This window comes from Bos indicus, chromosome 6 (assembly GCF_029378745.1).
Source record: "Bos indicus isolate NIAB-ARS_2022 breed Sahiwal x Tharparkar chromosome 6, NIAB-ARS_B.indTharparkar_mat_pri_1.0, whole genome shotgun sequence".
NCBI lineage: Eukaryota > Metazoa > Chordata > Mammalia > Artiodactyla > Bovidae > Bos > Bos indicus.
Window position 1 is genome coordinate 59,505,593 of NC_091765.1, and position 20,604 is coordinate 59,526,196.

At 35.8% G+C, this 20,604-nt stretch overlaps 1 protein-coding gene across 3 annotated transcripts in view; it reads left to right on the plus strand.

Annotated features, from left to right (window-relative positions):
• The window catches only part of UBE2K (ubiquitin conjugating enzyme E2 K), a 79,290-nt gene that overhangs the window by 26,365 nt on the left and 32,321 nt on the right, over positions 1-20,604 (plus strand). The window contains exon 2 of one of the 3 annotated variants that reach the window (XM_019962612.2): positions 19,413-19,506. The exons of the other annotated variants lie outside the window; for them this stretch is intronic. Coding sequence (XP_019818171.1) covers positions 19,413-19,506 — 94 coding nt within the window. The remainder of the gene's footprint in view (positions 1-19,412; positions 19,507-20,604) is intronic. 3 annotated transcript variants of the gene reach the window in all.

Sequence of the window (20,604 nt, forward strand, 5' to 3'; positions counted from 1 at the left end):
TTTCAGATGATTGCACCCACAAACAGTGTGTTTTTTTCCTTCCCAATATGTACACTATTTATTGTCTTATTGCACTGGACTGAACTTCAAGGATGATGCTGACAAGTGATGAGACGGTATATCCTGATCCTAGTGGGAAAGTGTTGAGTTTCTCACCAAATCAGTATGTTAGCTGTAGGTTTTTTGTAGATGTTGTTTATCAAGTTGAGAAAGTTCCACTCTATTTTTTACTTATTGAGAGTTTTTATTGTGAATGAGTGTTGAATTTTATCAGATGATTTTCCTGCAGCTTTTGATATGGTCATCTGGTTTTTCTTTTTTAGCCTGTTAAATGGGATGGGTTACACTAACTGATTTTTGAATGTTGAACCAGGCTTGTATACCTGGATTAAGTCTCACTTGGTTGTGTATAATTATTTTTATATATTGTTGGAGTCAGTTTGCTAATATTTTGTTGACAATTTTTACATCCTTGTTCATGAGAGGTGCTCTAGCTTTCCTTTTGTCTGTGTTTGTCTCCTTTTACTATTAGGGTAATGCTGACCTCACAGAGTGAATTAGGAATGGTCCTTTTACCACTAGTCTGTGAAAGAGATTGTAGAGAATCTCTTCCTTAAATGTTTGGTAGAATTCATCATTGACACATCTGGGGCTGGCGTTGTTTGTTTTGAAAAATTATTATTAATTCAGCCTTCTTAATCTATATAGTCCTATTCAGAGTGTCTATTTGTCTTTGTGGGTTTTAACAGATTGTCTTTTAGGGAATCAATCCACTACATCTAGATTATCAAATTTGTGAGCATAGTCATTTGTAATACTCTTTTATTCCTTTGATGTCCATGGGATTAGTAGAGGTGGCTTCTTTCATTTCTTACATTTAATAATTTGTGTCTTGTCTTTTGCTGTTTTTAAACCTGTGTAGAGACCTATCTCCAGTACTCTTGCCTGGAAAATCCCATGGACAGAGGAGCCTGGTAGGCTGCAGTCCATGGGGTCGCTAGGAGTCGGACACAACTGAGCGACTTCACTTTCACTTTTCACTTTCTTGCATTGGAGAAGGAAATGGCAACCCACTCCAGTGTTCTTGCCTGGAGAATCCCAGGGACAGGGGAGCGAGCCTGTGGGCTGCCGTCTATGGTGTCGCACAGAGTCGGACACAATTGAAACGACTTAGCAGCAACAGTAGCAGAGACCTATTAATTTACTTGATTTTTCAAAGGACCTGCTTTTGATTTGGTTGGTTTTCCTTTGTTTATTTTGTGTTCTCAGTTTCATTGATTTCTGCTCTAATTTTTAAATTGTTTTTTCTTTTGCCTACTTTGTATTTAATTTTTTCTTTTTTTAGTTCCATAAGGTAGAATCTTAGATTAATGATTTTTATTTTTTTTCTTTTCTAATATATGCATTCAGTGTAAAGTTGGCTCTAAGCACTACTTCACCAAATCCCACAAATTTTGTTGTATTTTTGTTTTCAAATTTCAAAATATTTTAAAATGTCTCTTAGTTTGTCTTATTTCACCCATGTATTATTTGGAACTCTGTTTAGTATTTTGAGGTTTTCTTGCTGTCTTTCTGTCATTGATTTCTAGTTTATTTCTACTGTGTTCTGAAAGCAGTTTTTGTATAGTTTCTGTTCTTTTGAATTTGTAAGTGTGTTTTATGGCACCAGATATGTCTCCCTGGTGAATATTGTATGTGACCTTGAGAAGAGTGTGAATCTTGCTCTTTGTTGGATGAAACAGTCTATAGATAGCAATTATAACGTATCCAATTTGATTGTTGGTGTTGATTCGTTCAGCTCTGTTTTTGTTTTTCTGCCTGCTGGATCTGTCAAATACTGATGCTGGAATGTTAAAGTCTCTGGCTATAACACTGGACTCATCTATTTTTCCTTGTAGTTCTATTGCTTTTGCCTTATGTATTTTGAAATTCTCTTGTGCTCAAACAGCTTAAGTTTTTTATTTTTATTTTTTTGCCACACCTTGAGTTTTATAGAATCTTAGTTCCCTGACCAGATTTCGAACCTGGGGTCTGGCAGTAAATACACCAAGTCCTAACCAGTGGGCTACCAGAGAATTTCCCAGTTTAAGTATTTTTAATATTATCTTGGATAATTGACCTGTTTATCACTATGTGATGTCCCTCTAGTAATTTTCCGTGCTTTGAATTTATCTGAAATTAAAATGACTACAGCTTTCTTTGATTAGAAATGCAAAAAAGCAAAATGGCTGTCCAGGGAGGCCTTAAAAATAGCTGTGAAAAGAAGAGAAGTGAAAAGCAAAGGAGAAAAGGAAAGATATAAACATCTGAATGCAGAGTTCCAAAGAATAGCAAGAAGAGATAAGCAAGCCTTCTTCAACGATCAGTGCAAAGAAATAGAGGAAAACAACAGAATGGGAAAGACTAGGGATCTCTTCAAGAAAATCAGAGATACAAAAGGAATATTTCATGCAAAGGTGGGCTCGATAAAGGACAAATGATATGGACCTAACAGAAGCAGAAGATATTAAGAAGAGGTGGCAAGAATACACAGAAGAACTGTACAAAAAAGATCTTCACGACCCAGATAATCACAATGATATGATCACTCATCTAGAGCCAGACATCCTGGAATGTGAAGTCAAGTGGGCCTTAGAAAGCATCCCTACGAACAAAGCTAGTGGAGGTGATGGAGTTCCAGTTGAGCTATTTCAAATCCTGGAAGATGATGCTGTGAAAGTGCTGCACTCAATATGCCAGCAAATTTGGAAAACCCAGCAGTGGCCACAGGACTGGAAAAGGTCAGTTTTCATTCCAATCCCAAAGAAAGGCAATGCCAAAGAATGCTCAAACCAGTGCACAATTGCACTTATCTCACATGCTCAAAATTCTCCAAGCCAGGCTTCAGCAATATGTGAACCGTGAACTTCCTGATGTTCAGGCTGGTTTTAGAAAAGGCAGAGGAACCAGAGATCAAATTGCCAACATCCACTGGATCATGGAAAAAGCAAGAGATTTCCAGAAAGGCATCTATTTCTGCTTTATTGACTATGCCAAAGCCTTCGACTGTGTGGATCACAATAAACTGTGGAAAATTCTGAAAGAGATGGGAATACCAGACCACCTAATCTGCCTCTTGAGAAATCTGTATGCAGGTCAGGAAGCAACAGTTAGAACTGGACATGGAACAACAGACTGGTTCCAAATAGGAAAAGGAGTTCGTCAAGGCTGTATATTGTCACCCTGTTTATTTAACTTATATGCAGAGTACATCATGAGAAACGCTGGACTGGAACAAACACAAGCTGGAATCAAGATTGCCGGGAGAAATATCAATAACCTCAGATATGCAGATGACACCACCCTTATGGCAGAAAGTGAAGAGGAACTCAAAAGCCTCTTGATGAAAGTGAAAGAGGAGAGTGAAAAAGTTGGCTTAAAGCTCAACATTCAGAAAACGAAGATCATGGCATCCGGCCCCATCACTTCATGGGAAATAGATGGGCAAACAGTGGAAACAGTGTCAGACTTTTTGGGCTCCAAAATCACTGCAGATGGTGACTGCAGCCATGAAATTAAAAGACGCTTACTCCTTGGAAGGAAAGTTATGACCAACCTAGATAGCATATTCAAAAGCAGAGACATTACTTTGCCAACAAAGGTTCATCTAGTCAAGGCTATGGTTTTCCCTGTGGTCATATATGGATGTGAGAGTTGGACTGTGAAGAAGGCTGAGCGCCGAAGAATTGATGCTTTTGAACTGTGGTGTTGGAGAAGACTCTGGAGAGTCCCTTGGACTGCAAGGAGATCCAACCAGTCCATTCTGAAGGAGATCAGCCCTGGGATTTCTTTGGAAGGATGCTAAAGCTTGATGCTAAAGCTGAAACTCCAGTACTTTGGCCACCTCATGCGAAGAGTTGACTCATTGGAAAAGACTCTGATGCTGGGAGGGATTGGGGGCAGGAGGAGAAGGGGACGACAGAGGATGAGATGGCTGGATGGCATCACCGACTCAATGGACGTGAGTCTGGGTGAACTCCGGGAGTTGGTGATGGACAGGGAGGCCTGGTGTGCTGCGATTCATGGGGTCGCAAAGAGTTGGACACGACTGAGCGACTTATCTGATCTGAACATAGTATACTTTTCTCCATCCTTCTATTTTTTTTCCCAAATTTGTGATAAAATACACACAAAATTTACTGTCTTAACCATTCACATTGCTGTGTATCCAATCTTCAGAATGTTTTCATCTAGCAAAACTGAAACTCTGTACCCAGTGGATAATAACCCCTTTTTCCTCTCTTTCCCTAGCCTGGGCAATTACCATTTTACTTTCTGACTCTAAGTAAAGTCATACAATATTTATCTTTCTGTGATGGATTTCACTTAGTATGATGTCCTCAAGGTGCATCTATTCTGTAGCACATGTCAGATTTTTTTAGAGCTGAATAATATTCCATTGTATTTATAGACCACATTTTGTTTATTCATCTGCCAGTAGACAGGTAGCTTCTCCCTTTTGGTTTTTTGAATAATGCTGTGAACAAGAGTGTGCAGATTTTCTTATTTGAGACCCTTTCTCATTTCTCATGAGTATATACCCAAAAGTGGAATTGCTGGATCACATCGCAGTTTTGTTTTCAATTTTTTGATGAACCATACTGTTTTCCATTGTGGCTGCACCATTTTTTGTTCCTGCCAGCAGTGCTCAGGGTTCCAATTTCTTCACATCCTTGCAAACTCTTGTTATTTCCATTTTGTTTTTCATAGTGGCCATCTCAGTGGATGTGAAGTAGTATCTTGTGGTTTTGATTTGCATTTTCCTAACGGTAGTTATGTAGTGATGTTGAGCCTCTTTTTATTTGCTTGATGACCATTTGTATATTGTGTGGAGAAATAATCTGTTTGAGTTCTTTGCCCATTTTTAAAATAGGTGGTTTGTTTTTGGTTGTTGAGTTCAAGAGCTCTTTATGTATTTTGGATACTAATGACTTGTCATTTATATGATTTGCAAATATTTTCTCCCATTCCATAGTTTGCCTTTTCACTCTGTTGATTGTATCCTTTGATACACAGAAGTTTTTCATCTTGATGTAATCCATTTTATTTTTACTTTTGTTGCCTATGTTTTGGTGTCATATTCAAGAGGTCGTTGACAATTCTTTGTCGCAAAGCTTTTCTTTTGTGTTTTGTTTTTTGACTTTCAGTTTTTTTTTCCTTTATTGCTATTGTATCTTTGTCTTTGTATTTAAAGTGTGATTTTTACGGACAACATAAAGTTGAATCTTTTTTTACCCACTTCAGTAGTATATTGTATTATTATATTTATACCATTGACATTTAAGATTATCATTGATTCAGTTCGATTAGTGCCTACCGTATTTTTTAAATGGTTTTCTGTTCCTTGCCTTGTTCTTTCACCTTCCATTCTTTTCTACCTTATCTTGCTTTAATTATTTTATATCATTCTGGCTTTTTTCTTCTTAGCATAGCAATTGTGCTTTTTTAAAAAAGCTTTTCTAGTGGTTAGCCTTGAATGTGCCATATACACTTACTTTAAAGTGCTCTCCTGGAAAATCCCTAGTGGTCCAGTGATTAGGACTCCATGCTTCCACTGCCAGGGTCCTGGGTTCCATCCCTGGTGGGGAACTTAAGATCCCACAAGCTGTGTGGTGTAGCCAAAAAAAAGTGCTCCTCCAAATAATGTTACATTACTTCATAGGTAGTACATGTTTTATTTTATCTTCATTTATTCCTTTCATAATGCTGTTCCTTTCTTTATATACATTTAAAGTTTCTGATCTATATCATTACCCTTCTTTCTGAAAAATTTCTTGTAACATTTCTTGTAAAGCAGGTCTGCTGGCAACAGAGTCCCTCAATTTTATGTTTGTCTGAAATGTCTTTATTCTTGATTTCTGAGGGATAATTTTATTGTATATTAAAATCTAGGTTTGTGGGACTTCTTTCTTTTTTAAAATTTATTTTTAATTGAAGGATACTTGCTTCACATTATTGTGTTGGCCTCCCTATACATCAACGTGAGCCAGTCATAAGTATATATATGTCCCCTGCCTTGGAACTGCCCTCCCACCTCCCACGCCTTCCCACCTCTAGGTTGTTACAGAGCCCTAGTTTGACTTCCCTGAATCGTATAGCAAATTCTCATTAGTTGTCTGTTTTGCATATGGAAGTGTATATGCTTCCATGTGGGTATCTTCATTCCTCCCGCCCTCTCCTCCTCCCCGCCCCTCCTGTCTCCCTAAGTCTGCTTTCTGTGCTGCGTCTCCACTGCTGCCCTATGATAGGTTCATTGGTGCCATCTTTCTAGATTCCCTGTATATGATACTTGTGCGTTTCCCCCTCTATCTTACTTCAGTCTGTATAATAGGCTCTAGGTTCATCCACCTCATTAGAACTGATTCAAATGTGCTCTTTTTCATGACTTAATTCCATTGTACGTATGTACAACAGTTTCTTTATCCATTCACCTGTTGACGGACATCTAGGTTGCTTCCTTGTCCTAGCTGTTACCCTAGTACTGCAGTGAACATTGGGGTACATGTGCCGTTTTGGAGTTTGACTTCCTCAAGGTATATGCCTGGTAGTGGGCTTGCTGGGTTATATGGTAGTTCTACTCCCAGTTTTTGAGGAATCTACATGCTGTCTTCCGTGGTGACTTATCAGTTTACATGCCACCAACAGTGGAAGAGGGTTCCCTTTCCTCCACACCCTCTCCAGCATTTATTGTTTGTGAATTTTTTGATGACGGTCATTCTGACCAGGGTGAGGTAATAATATCTCATTGTAGTTTTGATTTGTATTTCTCTGAGTGATGAGCGATGTTGAGTATCTTTTCATGTGTCTATTAGCCATGTGTATGTCTTCTTTGGAGAAATATCTGTTTAAGTCTTTTGCCTGATTTTTTTTTTTTTTTTTTTTTGCCTGATTTTTGATTGAGTTGTTTGTTTATCTGGTATTGAGTTGTATGAGCTGCTTGTATAATTTGGAAATTAATCCTTTGTCAGTTGTTTCATTTGTTGTTATTTTCTCCCAGTCTGAGGGTTGTCTTTTCACCTTGTTTATAGTTTCCTTTGCTGTGCAAAAGCTTTTATGTTTAATTCTGTCCCACTTGTTTATTTTTGTTTTTATTTCCATTACTCTGTTAGGTGGGTCATAGAGGATCTTGCTGTGGTTTATGTCATACCGTGTTCTGCCTATGTTTTCTCTAAGAGGTTTATAGTTTCTGGTCTTACATTTAGGTCTTTAGTCCATTTTGAGTTTATCTTTGTGTATGGTGTTAGGAAGTGTTCTAGTTTCATTCTTTTACATGTAACTGTCCAATTCTCCCAGCACCACTTACTGAAGAGCCTGTCTTTTCCCCATCGTATATTCTTGCCTCCTTTGTCAAAGATAAGGTACCCATAAGTGAATGGGTTTATCTCTGGGCTTTCTCTCTTGTTCCATTGGTCTGTATTTCTGTTTTTGTGCCAGTACCATACTGCGTGGATGACTGTAGCTTTGTAGTATAGTCTGAAGTTAGGAAAGTTGATTCCTCCAGTTCCATTCTTTTTTCTCAAGATTGCCTTGGCTATTTGGGGTCTTTTGTGTTTCCATACGAATTGTGAAATTTTTTGTTCTGATTCTGTGAAAAATGCCGTTGGTAGTTTGATAGGAATTGCATTAAATCTGTAGGGTACATCTGGTAGTATAGTCATGTCCACAGTATTGATTCTTCCTGCCCAGGAATGTGGAATATCTCCACCTGTTACAGTCATCTTTGATTTCTTTCATCAGTGTCTTACAGTTTTTCTGTCTACAGCACTTTTGTCTCATTAGGTAGGTTTATTCCTAGGTATTTTGTTCTTTTTGTTGTGATGGTAAATGGGATTGATTCCTTAATTTCTCTTTCTGATTTTTTATTGTTAATTATAGAAATGCAAGTACTTACTATGTATTGGTTTTGTAACCTGTGACTTTACTGAAGTCACTGATTAGCTCTAATAAATTTGTGATAGTATCTTTAGGGTTTTCTATGTATAGTATCATGTCATCTGCGTACAGTGAGAATTTTACTTCTTCTTTTCCAATATGGATTCCTTGTAATTCTTTTTCTTCTCTGATTGCCATAGCTAGGACTTCCAAACCTATGTTGAATAATAGTGGAGAGAGTCAACACCCTTGTCTTGTTCCTGATCTTAGAGGGAATGCTTTCAGTTTTTCACTGTTGAGAATAATGCTTGCTTGCTGTGGGTTTGTTGTATAGGGCCTTTATCATGTTGAGGTAAGTTTCTTCTATGCCCATTTTTGGAAGAGTTTTTATCATAAATGGGTGCTGAATTTTAGGGGGCTTTTTTTTTTTTTAACATTTGAAATATATCAGTGTTTTCATGAATTCTAAAGAGAACTCTAATGTAGAGCAGTCCTCTGTAGGCAAGGTGCCTTTTTTCCTTTCGCTTCTTTCAAGATGTTTTCTTTGTTTTGATTTTCTTCAGTTTGAATGTTACTCTTACCTTGGAAATCCCATGGACAGAGGAGCCTGGTGGGCTACAGTCCGTGGGGTCTCAGAGTTGGACACGACTTAGCAGCTAAACAACAACAACAGTACACTTTGGTATCGATTTTGGGGAGGTTTAGCTTGGTTTGAACTCTTTGTTTCCTGAATCTGTGATTTGGTATCTATCATTAATTTAGGGGAATTCTCAGTTTATTATTGCTTCAAATATTTCTTCTTTTCTTCTCCTTCTGGTATTCCCATTACTGTTATTTCAGCTTTGGACATTTATTGACATTTCTTCTAGCTCACTGTTTCTTTCTCCATGTTTAGGTACTAACGAGTTTATCAAAAGCATTTTTTTATTGGTTAGACAATGTTTTTGATTTCTAGCATTTACTTTTAATCCTTAGAGTTTCCGTCTGTCTCCTTACATTATCTATCTGTTTTGGATGTTGTCAGCTCTTTCTTGGAGAAGGCAATGGCACCCCACTCTAGTACTCTTGCCTGGAAAATCCCATGGACGGAGGAGCCTGCTAGGCTGCAGTCCATGAGGTTGCTGAGGGTCGGACACGACTGAGCGACTTCACTTTCACGCATTGGAGAAGGAAATGGCAACCCACTCCAGTGTTCTTGCCTGGAGAATCCCAGGGACGGGGGAGCCTGGTGGGCTGCCGTCTATGGGGTCGCACAGTCGGACATGACTGAAGCGACTTAGCAGCAGCAGCAGCAGCTCTTTCTGTTAGAGAGCTTAGCATGTTAGTCATAGTTTTAAATTTCAGGTCTAATTCCCACACTTCTGCCATATCTGAGTCTGGTTCTGATGCTTGCTCGGCCTTTTTAAACTGTGTTTTTTGTGTTTTAGTGTACCTTGTAATTTTCTTCTTGAAAGTGAGGCATGTGTATCTGATAAAAGAATTATGTAAGTAGGCCTTTAGTGTGAGCTTTTATGTTTTATCTGGCTAGTAATTGGGCTGTATTTACTATTTGCAGTAGCTATAGGTGTCAGGCTAGAGGGGGCTGGAGGATATTGCCCCTCTCTCAGATGGGTTGGATCTGTTAAAACCCCAGTTGATGTTACGCTCTGGCAAAATAGTTTCTCTTGAGGAGGGCAGGCCTTGTTAGGAAGAACCGAATACTCTGGGTTTATTTCTAAATGAGAAAAATGGCTTCTTTCTCCCTTCCCTTGCCAGAATCTTGAAAGGAGTTTTCTCTGATCTTCTCTCAGAAAACCTTGTAGGAATCCTGGAGGTAAAACTTCAAAAAAGTGGTAGTCTTCTGAAAGTTTTTCACTCTTAACCTTATCCCCACTGTGCCTCCAGCAACGTCAACTATAATTTAAGTTTTCATTCTTTGGTAATGGTTCAAGAAGAGATGCTTGTGATCTTTTGTTCTGGTTTGATTCTTGGGGCCAATGGTTGAGCCTGTAACTTCCAGTCTCTGGATTTAAGAGTAGTTGATTTTCAGTTTGGATATTTATTATTCTCATTCAGGATTTCACCCATTCTAGCCATCCCACCTTCTTCGTTACATTATCTGTTGTCCTTATTTTTAATTTCTCAGCCCTCTACCATAGCTGTCCCCTGAGCATTTAAACATACTGCCTCATGGCTGTGTTGTGAAGAAAATCAACCTTCTGCCTCTTTCTCTGTCCAAACTCCTGCCTTGTTTCTCACTCCCCTTTTACAGTCAGTGTTTGGAAGAGTTCTCTGTTTGGAAGAGTTCTCTCTAATCACTGCCCTTCACTCCCTCACCTTTCATGTACGACCAGGTATAATGGGTGCTTTCATCTTTTCACTTTCCTGTTGCTGTCCATCAGGCTTTTAAAAGTGTTCTGTAACAAAAGTTATATGTGTGTGTCTTTCAGACAGCACCATAGCCTCTCATTTATCTCAGATTCATAGTTCTTTTTTTTCCTACCCTAAGGGATTCCTACCCCTCATTGCCAGTTTCTTGTGTGTGTTTTCAGAATTGTGTGTGTACATGTTTAGGCTTTCACTGCGAAGAAAATAATGTTTGCTTATTTTTCTTTATGTAGTCTTAAGAGTGATGTATGTAAAATCTAAAGTTTCTTTGAATTTGTGTAAAATAAAAATTCTAAATGATAAAAATTGTGTCATAGTATAAATTTTTTTTTGATTGGCAAACAGCGGGGCATCATGTAATTGATGATAATGAAATAGTATGTGCTGTGGCTCCTCCGTCGCTTTTGGAACCAGCCTTTGCTGATTATTAGCTTTGTGTGATCTCTTTGTGTCTTAGTTTCCTCATTGGTAGACGCATGAAATTATTATGAGGATTAAATGAATTATTACAAATAAATCCGGATACAACTTATAAGGTATAGTAGCTATTATTATTATTAATCTCTCAGCAACATTAGCTACTCTTTGAAACATTTTTCTTTCTTTGGTGCCAGTGATAACAGATGATCCTGAATTTTCCTCTTGCTCACCATATCATCAGCCCAGATCACTCTGAATTTTCATCTGTCTACTTGACATTTTGGATTTTTGTAGACATCTTTTTTCAGCATGTCTAAAATGGAATTTTTTATTTTCTCTCTTCCTCTCTTCTTTTATTTTCTCTTCTCTCTTTCCCTTTTTAATTTTCTGTCTGACCCCTCAATTTCATGTTTCCTCATCTTAGTTGTTTTACCATCCACCCAGTAGAAAATCAAAACCATAAGAGTGATCCTTGTTTCCCTCTTTAAGATCATACACTTGCAGTTTGTAATAGCTAAGTCCTATATATTTTATCTCCTGCCTCTCTTAATTGAGCTACTTCTCTTCATCTCAGTGAACTATCTAATAATTCTCACTGGATTCCTAACCTTTTCCTGGGTATCTACTTTAATCTCTCTCCAGGCATTTCCCTCCCAATACAGACAAGTTGTTTTAAAAGACCCAAACCTGTTTGTCATGCCACAACTGTTTTTCTCACTGTTCTTCATGACCCTGCATAATCTGGCTATTGCCTTCCTCATTTCTGCTCTTTTTTTCCCCTGCGTTTTTATTCTGTGTATTTTAGTCACATTGGTGGTGTTTCAGTTCCTACACGTGTCAAGTCCTTCTTTGCCTCTGTTTTCTACAGGATGAACTTTCTGCCTGAAATGCTATCACTGGCCTTACCTAAATTAATCTTTAATGATGGTTTCCTCAGAGAATCTTCTTCATGACTCTCCTAGTATCCTACACTTCTTTTAAAAATTATATAACTTATTTTTTGACTGTGGATTGTGAAAATTGATAAACATCTTTTACTATTGTGATTATGTCAAAAAAATTAACTTGCTGTGTAATACCTTAGAATGAAAATTTGTTTATGGCTTTAGGTTATGTTAGAGAACATTGCTGTTGATGCTTTTACCACCAGTACCTATTTGCTTTGTAGATAGTGGGTACTCAGTAAATATTCATGAAACTAGTAGGTTCAGAACCTTAATTATTCTGCATCTAGATTGTGTCAAGTGTGATGACAACAGTCCAGAAAGTAAAATTTTAATGGCACACTGTTGTAATTGGAGAGGCTACTACTTCCTGGTTCTCTGGAGCTGCACTGCACCCACTAGCTATGTGTGACAATTTTTCCTTCAAATTAAAAAAAAAAAAACTACTCTTTTGAATAATTCAGTGATTTTTAGTATATTCATAGGGTTGTGCATCTATTACCAGTCCAGAATATTCTCATCATCCCCAAAAGGATCATTACCCATTAATAGGTTCTTCTCATTTTCCCGTCCTTCCCCAGAAACCAGTATTTTACTTCCTGTTTCTGTCAATCTGGCTGTCACATGTGGCTTTGGAACACTTGAAGTGTGGCCATTCCAAATCTAAATGTTTTGTAATTGTAAATTAGACGCTGGATCTTGAAGACTTAGTATTATAAAATGTGAAATGTTTCCGAAATTTTAATGACATGTTAAAATGATAATTTTTAATATGTTGGAAGTCAATATTAAAGTTAATTTCTCCTGTTTCCTTTTACTCTTGTTAATGTGATTACTACAAAATTTAAAAATGCGTTTATGGAACACTCACAGCATACACAAAAATAAACTCAAAATGGCTTAAAGACTTAAATATAAGACACGATACTATAAAACTCCTATAAGAGAACATAGGTAAAACGTTCTCTGACATAAATCATATCAGTGTTTTCTTAGGTCAGTCTCCCAAAGGCAAAAGAAATAAGAGCAAAAATAAACAAGTGGGAACTGATCAAATTTATAAGCTTATATAGCAAAGAAAACCATAAAGAAAGCAAAAAAACCACTTATGGACTACGAGAAATATTTGCAAATGATGGAGCTGACAAGGGCTTAATTTCCAAAATATACAAACAGCTCACTAACAACAACAACAAAAACCCAGTTTTGAAAAATGGGTAGAAAACCTAAAGTAGCCATTTCTCTAAAGAAAACACAGATTACCAGTGGGCACACGGAATGGTCAACGTTGTTAATTATTAAGAGAAATACAAATTAAAACTGCACTGAAGTTTAACCTCACACCAGTTAGAATTGGCCATCATTTAAAAATCTACAAATTATAAATTTGTAGGAGAGGGTGTGGAGAAAAAAGAACCCTCCTTTATATTACTAGTGTGAATGTAAATTGATGCAGCCACAATAGAGAACAGTATGGAGGTTCCTTAAAAAATTGAAAATGGAGATGGCATATGATCTAGCAATCCCATTCCTGGGCATGTATCCAGACAGAACTATCGTACAAAAAGATCCATGCACCCCAGTGTTCATAACAGCACTGTTGGGTTGGCTAAAAATTTGATTCGGTTTTGGGTAAGGCGGCTCTAGTAGCGCTTAGTTCTCTTTAACTTAATTTGAAACATTTTAGATTGTATTGTGACAGTTGTCATATCAGTGTGCATTAAAAAAAATCAAAATTGGTGAATTTTTGTGTAGTCATTTTAATATTGAAGATGGAAGAAAAAAGTAACATTTTCAATATATTGTGCTTTATTATTTCAAGAAAGGTAAAAATGCAACTGAAAGAAAAAAAGATTTGTTCAGTGTATGGAGAAGGTGCTGTGACTAATCGAATGTGTCAAAAGTGGCTTGTGAAGATTCTGGCTGGAGATTTCTTGCTGGCCAATGCTCAGTGGTCAGGTAGAGCAGTTGAAGCGATCAAATCAAGGTATTAATTGAGAATAACCAACGTTATGCCAGGCTGGAGATAGCCAGTATATTCAAAATACCCAAATCAAGCATTAAAAATCATTTACAACAGCTTGGTTATGGTATTAATCACTTTGGTTTGGGGTATAGCATAGTTAAGCAAAAAAAAAATTTGTTGACCATATTTCCATGTGCAATTTTCTACTTGTAAGGAAAACATTTCATTTTTAAAACAAATTGTGACGGGTGGTGAAAAGGAGATACAGTACAATAATGTGAAGCATAAATAGATTGTGGGGCAGGTGAAATGAACCACCACCAACCACATTAAAGGCCAGTCTTCATCCAAAGAAGGTGATGTATATGCTAGGATTGGAAAGGGAGTCTTCTGTTTTGAGCTCCTTCTGGAAAACTAAATGATTAATTCCAACATGTACTTCTACCATTGAGACCAACTGAAACTAGCAGTCAACAGAAGTGTCTGAAATTAATTAACAGAAAATGCATAATCTTTCATCAGACTAACACAAGACTGTTCGTTTATTTGTTGACCAGGCAAAAACGGTTACAGCTTGGCTGGAAAGTTCTGGTTCATCTGCCATTTTCACCAGACCTTTCACCTTCAGATTTCCATTTATTTTGATCTTTACAAAATTCTCTTTAATAAATATTACAGTTCCCTGAGACTGTAAAAAGCACCTGGAAGTTTTTGTTCAAAAAGAAAAAGTTTTGGGAAGATGGTATTATGAAGCTGCCTGAAAAATGGCAGAAGGTAGTGAAACAAAATGGTGAATGCATTGTTCAATAAAGTTCTTGGTGAAGATGAAAAATGTCTTTTATTTTTACTTAAAAATTGAAGGAACTTTTTAGCCAACCCAGTATTTACAATATGCAAGACCTGGTAGTAGCCTTGTTGTCCATCAACAGATGAATGGATAAAAGAGATGTGAGATACATATATGTATACATACACACACATGATGGAATACTACTCAGCAATTAAAAGAATGAAATAATGCCATTTGCAGCAACATGGATAGACCTAGAGATTATCATACTAAATGAAGTCAGAGAAATATCATTTTATACCACTTACAGGTGGGACCTAAAAAAAAAAGTTAAAAATATTGAATTCCCTAGTGGTCAAGTGGTTAGGACTCTGTGCTTTCATTGAGGAGACCCAAGTTCAATACCTGATTGGGGAACTAAGATCCCACAACATGCATGGCGTGGCCAAAAAAAAAAAAGGCAAATGAACTTATTTACAAAATAAAAACAGACTTTCAGACATAGTGTACAAACTTACAGTTATCAAAAGAGGGGGGTGGATAAATTGGGAGTTTGGGATTAGTAGATACAAGCTGCTGCATATAAAAAGATAAAACAAGGTCCTACCATTTAACACAGGTAATAACTATGTTAAATATCCTGTAATAAGCCACAATGGGACAGAATATGAAAAAGAATATATATATATAGCTGGATGATTTTGCTGTATACCAGAAGCTAGCACAACATTGTAAACCAACTATATACCTCAATTTTAAAAAATACAGTCACTTATGAAAAACTGGAAAAAAGTAAAGTACATTTGTGGTTTATGTTCTGTTTCTGTTGGACAGCCCTTGTCTAGAATTTGTTTTTTGCAAGTACCACTAATGCAGCCCCATGGCCTCAATTTCCCATTTTTCTTAGTTTCTTAGTTTCTCTAGTCTCTCAAGTTTCCATATCAGCCCTGCTTTGGAAATATGATATGTCCTAAGCTTCAGGTTTTTAATTGCTTAGAAGGTAGAAATGTGTTTTCTTGAGCCCTGGAATAGTGGGGAAAACATGTTATTTATGTTAAATTATGAGAAAATAATGGCAACTGTTAAATCTTTTAAGCCTTATTTCCAACAAATAAGGAAGCATTGAATTTTACATTTATTTACATGATAGTAATAAGCAGTGTTCCTGAATTTGGTAATTGTGATTTGTCAAGGGAACAAACTTTTAAATAGCATATGAGAATTATCAGTAACTTCAGGGGTCATTTAGAATTATATTTGCTTATCTGAAATTTGGATTTAAATTGTATTTTAGAAAACTTTCCCCAGAATAAATAGAAGAGAGGCTAATGTGATAAATTAGCCCTTTAAAGTACAGTTTCAAAGTTTTCTGCTCCAGCATCATCATCAAAAGTCAACATATTGCAGTGTTAAGTGACTACTATACATTTAAGCATTTGTTTGGCATTATTAATGCTGTATTCATTAAATTCCCCCGTGACTGTATATGGTAGGTCCTATTATAATCTGCAGTTGACTGAAGATGAAACTGAGGTACAGAGTGGTTATTTAACTTGGCTCAGACTCAGGTAGCTAATGAGTTTTAAACAAGTTAAACAAAAGTAGCTTTATACTTTGTGCTTTTGTGATAAAATCCTTCAGTTTTTAGTTTTTCACAGGAGAATGTAAGCTCCAAGTGGGCAAGGGCTTGGTTTTGTTACTTAGTTGTTTCACTGACATTTGAGATATAATATGCAGTAGATCCCAGGAAGTATTTGAAAGATTTTGTGATTTTGATGATGTCAGTTCATCAAGAGACTTGGTTGTGAGAATCTACCAGAATTGCTTTAAATTCTGCACTGTTGCTTATTAGCAGTAATGTTCGTTTATATACCACTTCCAGATTAACTTCAGTATTATGTACTGTTTTGTATACTTCATGCATGTTATATCAATAAAATAGTTTATTTTAAAATTGTTTATTAGGAGCTGTGGCTTCTTTTCATCTCTTTTCCTTTTATGTGTTGGAAATGTATTGGAGCCATAAGGAAACGTCAGAAAAATCAAGAGAACTAGAGGTTCCACTGTGTGTTTAGATGAATTGGGAGAAGAAAGTATAGTAAAGCACCTTCCAGCTGTCCTCAGAAAAAATGTATAACGATAGTAGCATTCTTTAAGGTTTTATCCGAAAGCCTCAGCCTCTCTGGTGGTTTTGGTCATTAAAATTTAGAAACATGTAATTTTATTTTTAGAAATTAAAGTTTCCATTCCTAGTTTGAAAACAGGCCTGTGAAATAAATTTTATAAAGCAGGGCTTGAAATCTAAAGGTTTTTGTAATTAATATTTTTAAGGGAAGGATATGTGTGCTACTTCTATCCAGGAAATTTTCATTTAATTCTGAAGTATATTCTCATTTTATAATAAAATTGAGAGTTAGATGGTAAGTGACATACCTGAATTAACATCACAAGTAACTGGCAGAACTGGAAATAAACTCCTTTCTGTCTGAATCCAAAAGCTATGATTTTTAAAAATATTGTCTGTCATTTTGCTATTTTCTGTCTTTCTCCCTTATAGTTCTGAGTCTTAAAGTGGGATTTTAAATTAGTTTGTGTGGACAGTGGTCTTGGAGTTTTGGATTGTGGAGTACTGGATGTTTGCATTAGAGTATGAATGTAATAAAGAATAATTGGCATGATATAAAAATTAAGCTGTGGAAAGTCTTCATCTTTAACTTACCATAAAAACCAACTCTAGAACCAAGTACTTCTTTATAATGGGATTCATCATGGTGACGTATTTTCTTGAGCTTTTGTGGTAAATTTTTATACACAAAGTTTTCTTTCCCTGGAGTGCAAAAAATAAGAGCCATTTTTCTGAGTTATAATTTGGGGGGAAATGAGGGCAGAAATAAGGATAGAGGTATGACAGTTAATAATTCTTTAGCATTTTACTGATCAGACAATTGGGGCAATTTGCAGGGCAACTTTTCTAATTTGTTACTGCTTTCTACCCTTCCTCAAACTTTAGTGTAAGAGTGTCCTTTAATATCCTGCGGTTTTAGGGTTATTTACTTCTTTGGGGGAAGCAGATATTGTGGGATGCTATAGAGAACTTTGAAAGTATTCATGATTTGCAAGATCCATTTACTCTTGTTTTCCTTAGAAGTCTTAAGGGAGAAAAATAGATTCTGTAAGTTACACTTTTGGCTTCTTAAATTGGTCAGTGAACATCTAATACCTCTGATTTTCATTTTAACCTTCTTCATTCCTGTTCTTACTCAACAAAGTATTTTACCATTACTAAAGTTGTACATTTCATCCTCTTCTGCAGATATCAAAGATGATAATGAATGACTTTTTTTTTTTAGGGCATAGGAATAAGTTCCCTATTATGCATATTTATAATTAAATCTAATTTGGGGGTAAAATTATCTTCAGAAAAATATGAAATACTTTAATCTCAAATGCAGAAATGGTTGTGAATCTAATTCTATTTAAAATGCATAAAGTAAGATTTTTAATCCTATATTCTTATTAAAAATAAGATAAAAGTTACATAAAATCTTTAAAATTTGGGTTTTAAAGTTATATTTTTTCTGTACTTAACATTCAATACTAAATTGTTTAGAAAAAGTGAAAATGATGGTATCTTCTTTTGGGATGGGGGCAGTTAAGGACTTTAATAATTCTTACATTTTTCCATCTAGTAATCAAGGTTAAGAGGTATGTTGAAAAGCAAAAATTTTCTTTTAAAATCTTATGGGGCTGTCTTTTGTAAGAGTACATGTGTCACTTAGGTATAAAGTGTGAAGTACAAAGTAAGTTGTTCAGTCGCTAAGTTGTAACTGACTCTTTGTGACCCCAGGGTTGTAGCCTGTCAGGCTTCTCTGTCCATGAGATGATTTCCCAGGCAAGAATACTGGAGTGGCTTGCTGTTTCCTTCTCCAGGGACTCTTCCTGACCCAGGGATCGAACTTGAGTCTCCTGCTTGGCAGGTGGATTCTTTACCATATGGGAAGCCCCACAAAATAACTAAATGTAGATAAATATTTAAATCCTAACCAAAAAATGAAAACAAAACCTGTATTTTGAGGAATTACGGTTTTAAAAATTGAGAAAAGGGGAGGATTGTTGTGTTAGGTGAACAGACCAATAAGATACTAGTGAAGGTTACAAAATCTAAGTAGAGAGCCCATTTGCAAGCAAGTACATGTGACCACTGAAGTGAATCCCACTGGAGGGTTTTCTGAATCACAGTCATTATTTACTATGAGAATGGATTGTTAAAGATCATTGAGAGATTGAAGTGATAAGATTGATATGACAGTACTTTGAGAAATGTACAAAATATAGTAGATGTAGATAAATATAATATAAAAATCTGTTTTGAAAAGTAAGTAATTGCCACTGAAGTAAACTAAGCAGAAAAACAGATTGAGGAAGGCATTGGAAATTCTAGTGAGGCATTTAGGCTTCAGGAAATTGTGTGGAAAGGGATTAACTAGACACTTAGGGCTTTCATTGTCCTGCTTGATGGTGTAATATTTTCAGTTAACCTACACACCTAGAAATATAATTAGAGTGTATAGCCTAAATGAGTTTATAATGACCCTGAATTTTCTGTTTGTTTTCGAACCCATGTAGCCCAGGGTATCAAATGGCAGTGTTCATCTATAGATGAATAGAATTATCACTTTGGATCTAATACACATGAATTTGGCAGGTATAAAATAGGTGTTAGCTATTTTTCTCTAAACATTCCTATAATAAAGTCAACAGGACATTGTACTATTATTCAAAATGGCATAATGTCGTTAAAAACATTGCAGTTAAATTTTGTTAGTGTTTTTGTTTTAAGTATTCTTCAGATTGGCTCATTACGTTCTTGAAAATTACAGAATATTATTTTTACTAGAGTAGATAAGCTTATGAAAGAACGGGTTTCAAAAAATTTTTATAGGTAATACTTTAATAAAAATAGGTTTTTTTCCTTGCTGATATAACTAACATTTATTTTCTGTTTATTTTTAAGACGAGCAAAAATCAAATTAAAGTAGATCTTGTAGATGAGAATTTTACAGAATTAAGAGGAGAAATAGCAGGACCTCCAGACACACCATATGAAGGCAAGTACTTTTTTCTGTATCAAAATATTGTGCGTATTAGAACTTATCTGAAACACTAAATCAGAAAAGTCTTAAGCATTTATAAACTACATGGAAGGTAACTTCATTTGGCTTAAGGATATATACAGCAGTTTTTAAATAATAAATTTAGATACTTACCTAGACCGATTTTTCTTACTGAATTTTAGCTAACTTTTTTCTTTTCCCAAAACAGATTTAGTAGAGCTAAGCTACAGGTTATATTATGTTAGAATTTAACAGTGTAAAATTAAATTTACATCTACATGTTAAACATTTAACTTACATGAACTCTCAGTTACCCTTCATATGGTATCTGTAACAAATTTTGTCTTAAATTTCTGACTTAAGTTTATTTTTTAAAGCAAAGTTCCTCTTCCCTGTTTGTCATTTAGCATGTAATTCACTCATATGTCTGTATACAGGCTGTATTCAAATATTTAATTTTCTTTATTCAGGAAAGCTTTAAGTGATCATTTCAAGGCATATAGAAAAGAAAGGAGGCAGCTTTCCTGAACTCTGTTGACAAACTAAATCTTTATACTTTAGACCATGGAATTGGGGTGGTAAGATACGGAAAGGAGCTTTGTAAGCTTTTTATTCACTCATTAGGCAGATCTTCAGTAGTGAATATTATTATATATTTGAGTTTATATGGCATAGCCAAGATTCTTGCATATAAGAGGCATTCACATATTTGATAGAAGTCATGTAATATTGTTTGTAGTAGTAGCATTTATTGAGTTCTTACTTATTTTGAGGTTTATGTGTCTTTTCTCATTCAGTCCTTAAAACATATCTTATGAGGTAAGTACAGTTATCACTGTTTCATAGATGAAGAAACTTAAGCTCAGGAAAGTTAAGTAACTGTTTAAGACATCTAAGCTGCACAGCTGGGATTTGAGTCCCTAATAGCCTATGACTCTAAAGCCTTTTTTTCTAATCTCTTTCTGCTCTTGAATAAAACAGGATTGACTGACTGATGGAAGTGACAGTGATGTCTCTCTTGAATGTAGTGGTTCTGTAATGAACAATAACTTAAAGTTTTTCAGAAAAATTCAGCGTCCTAGACTATTTTTC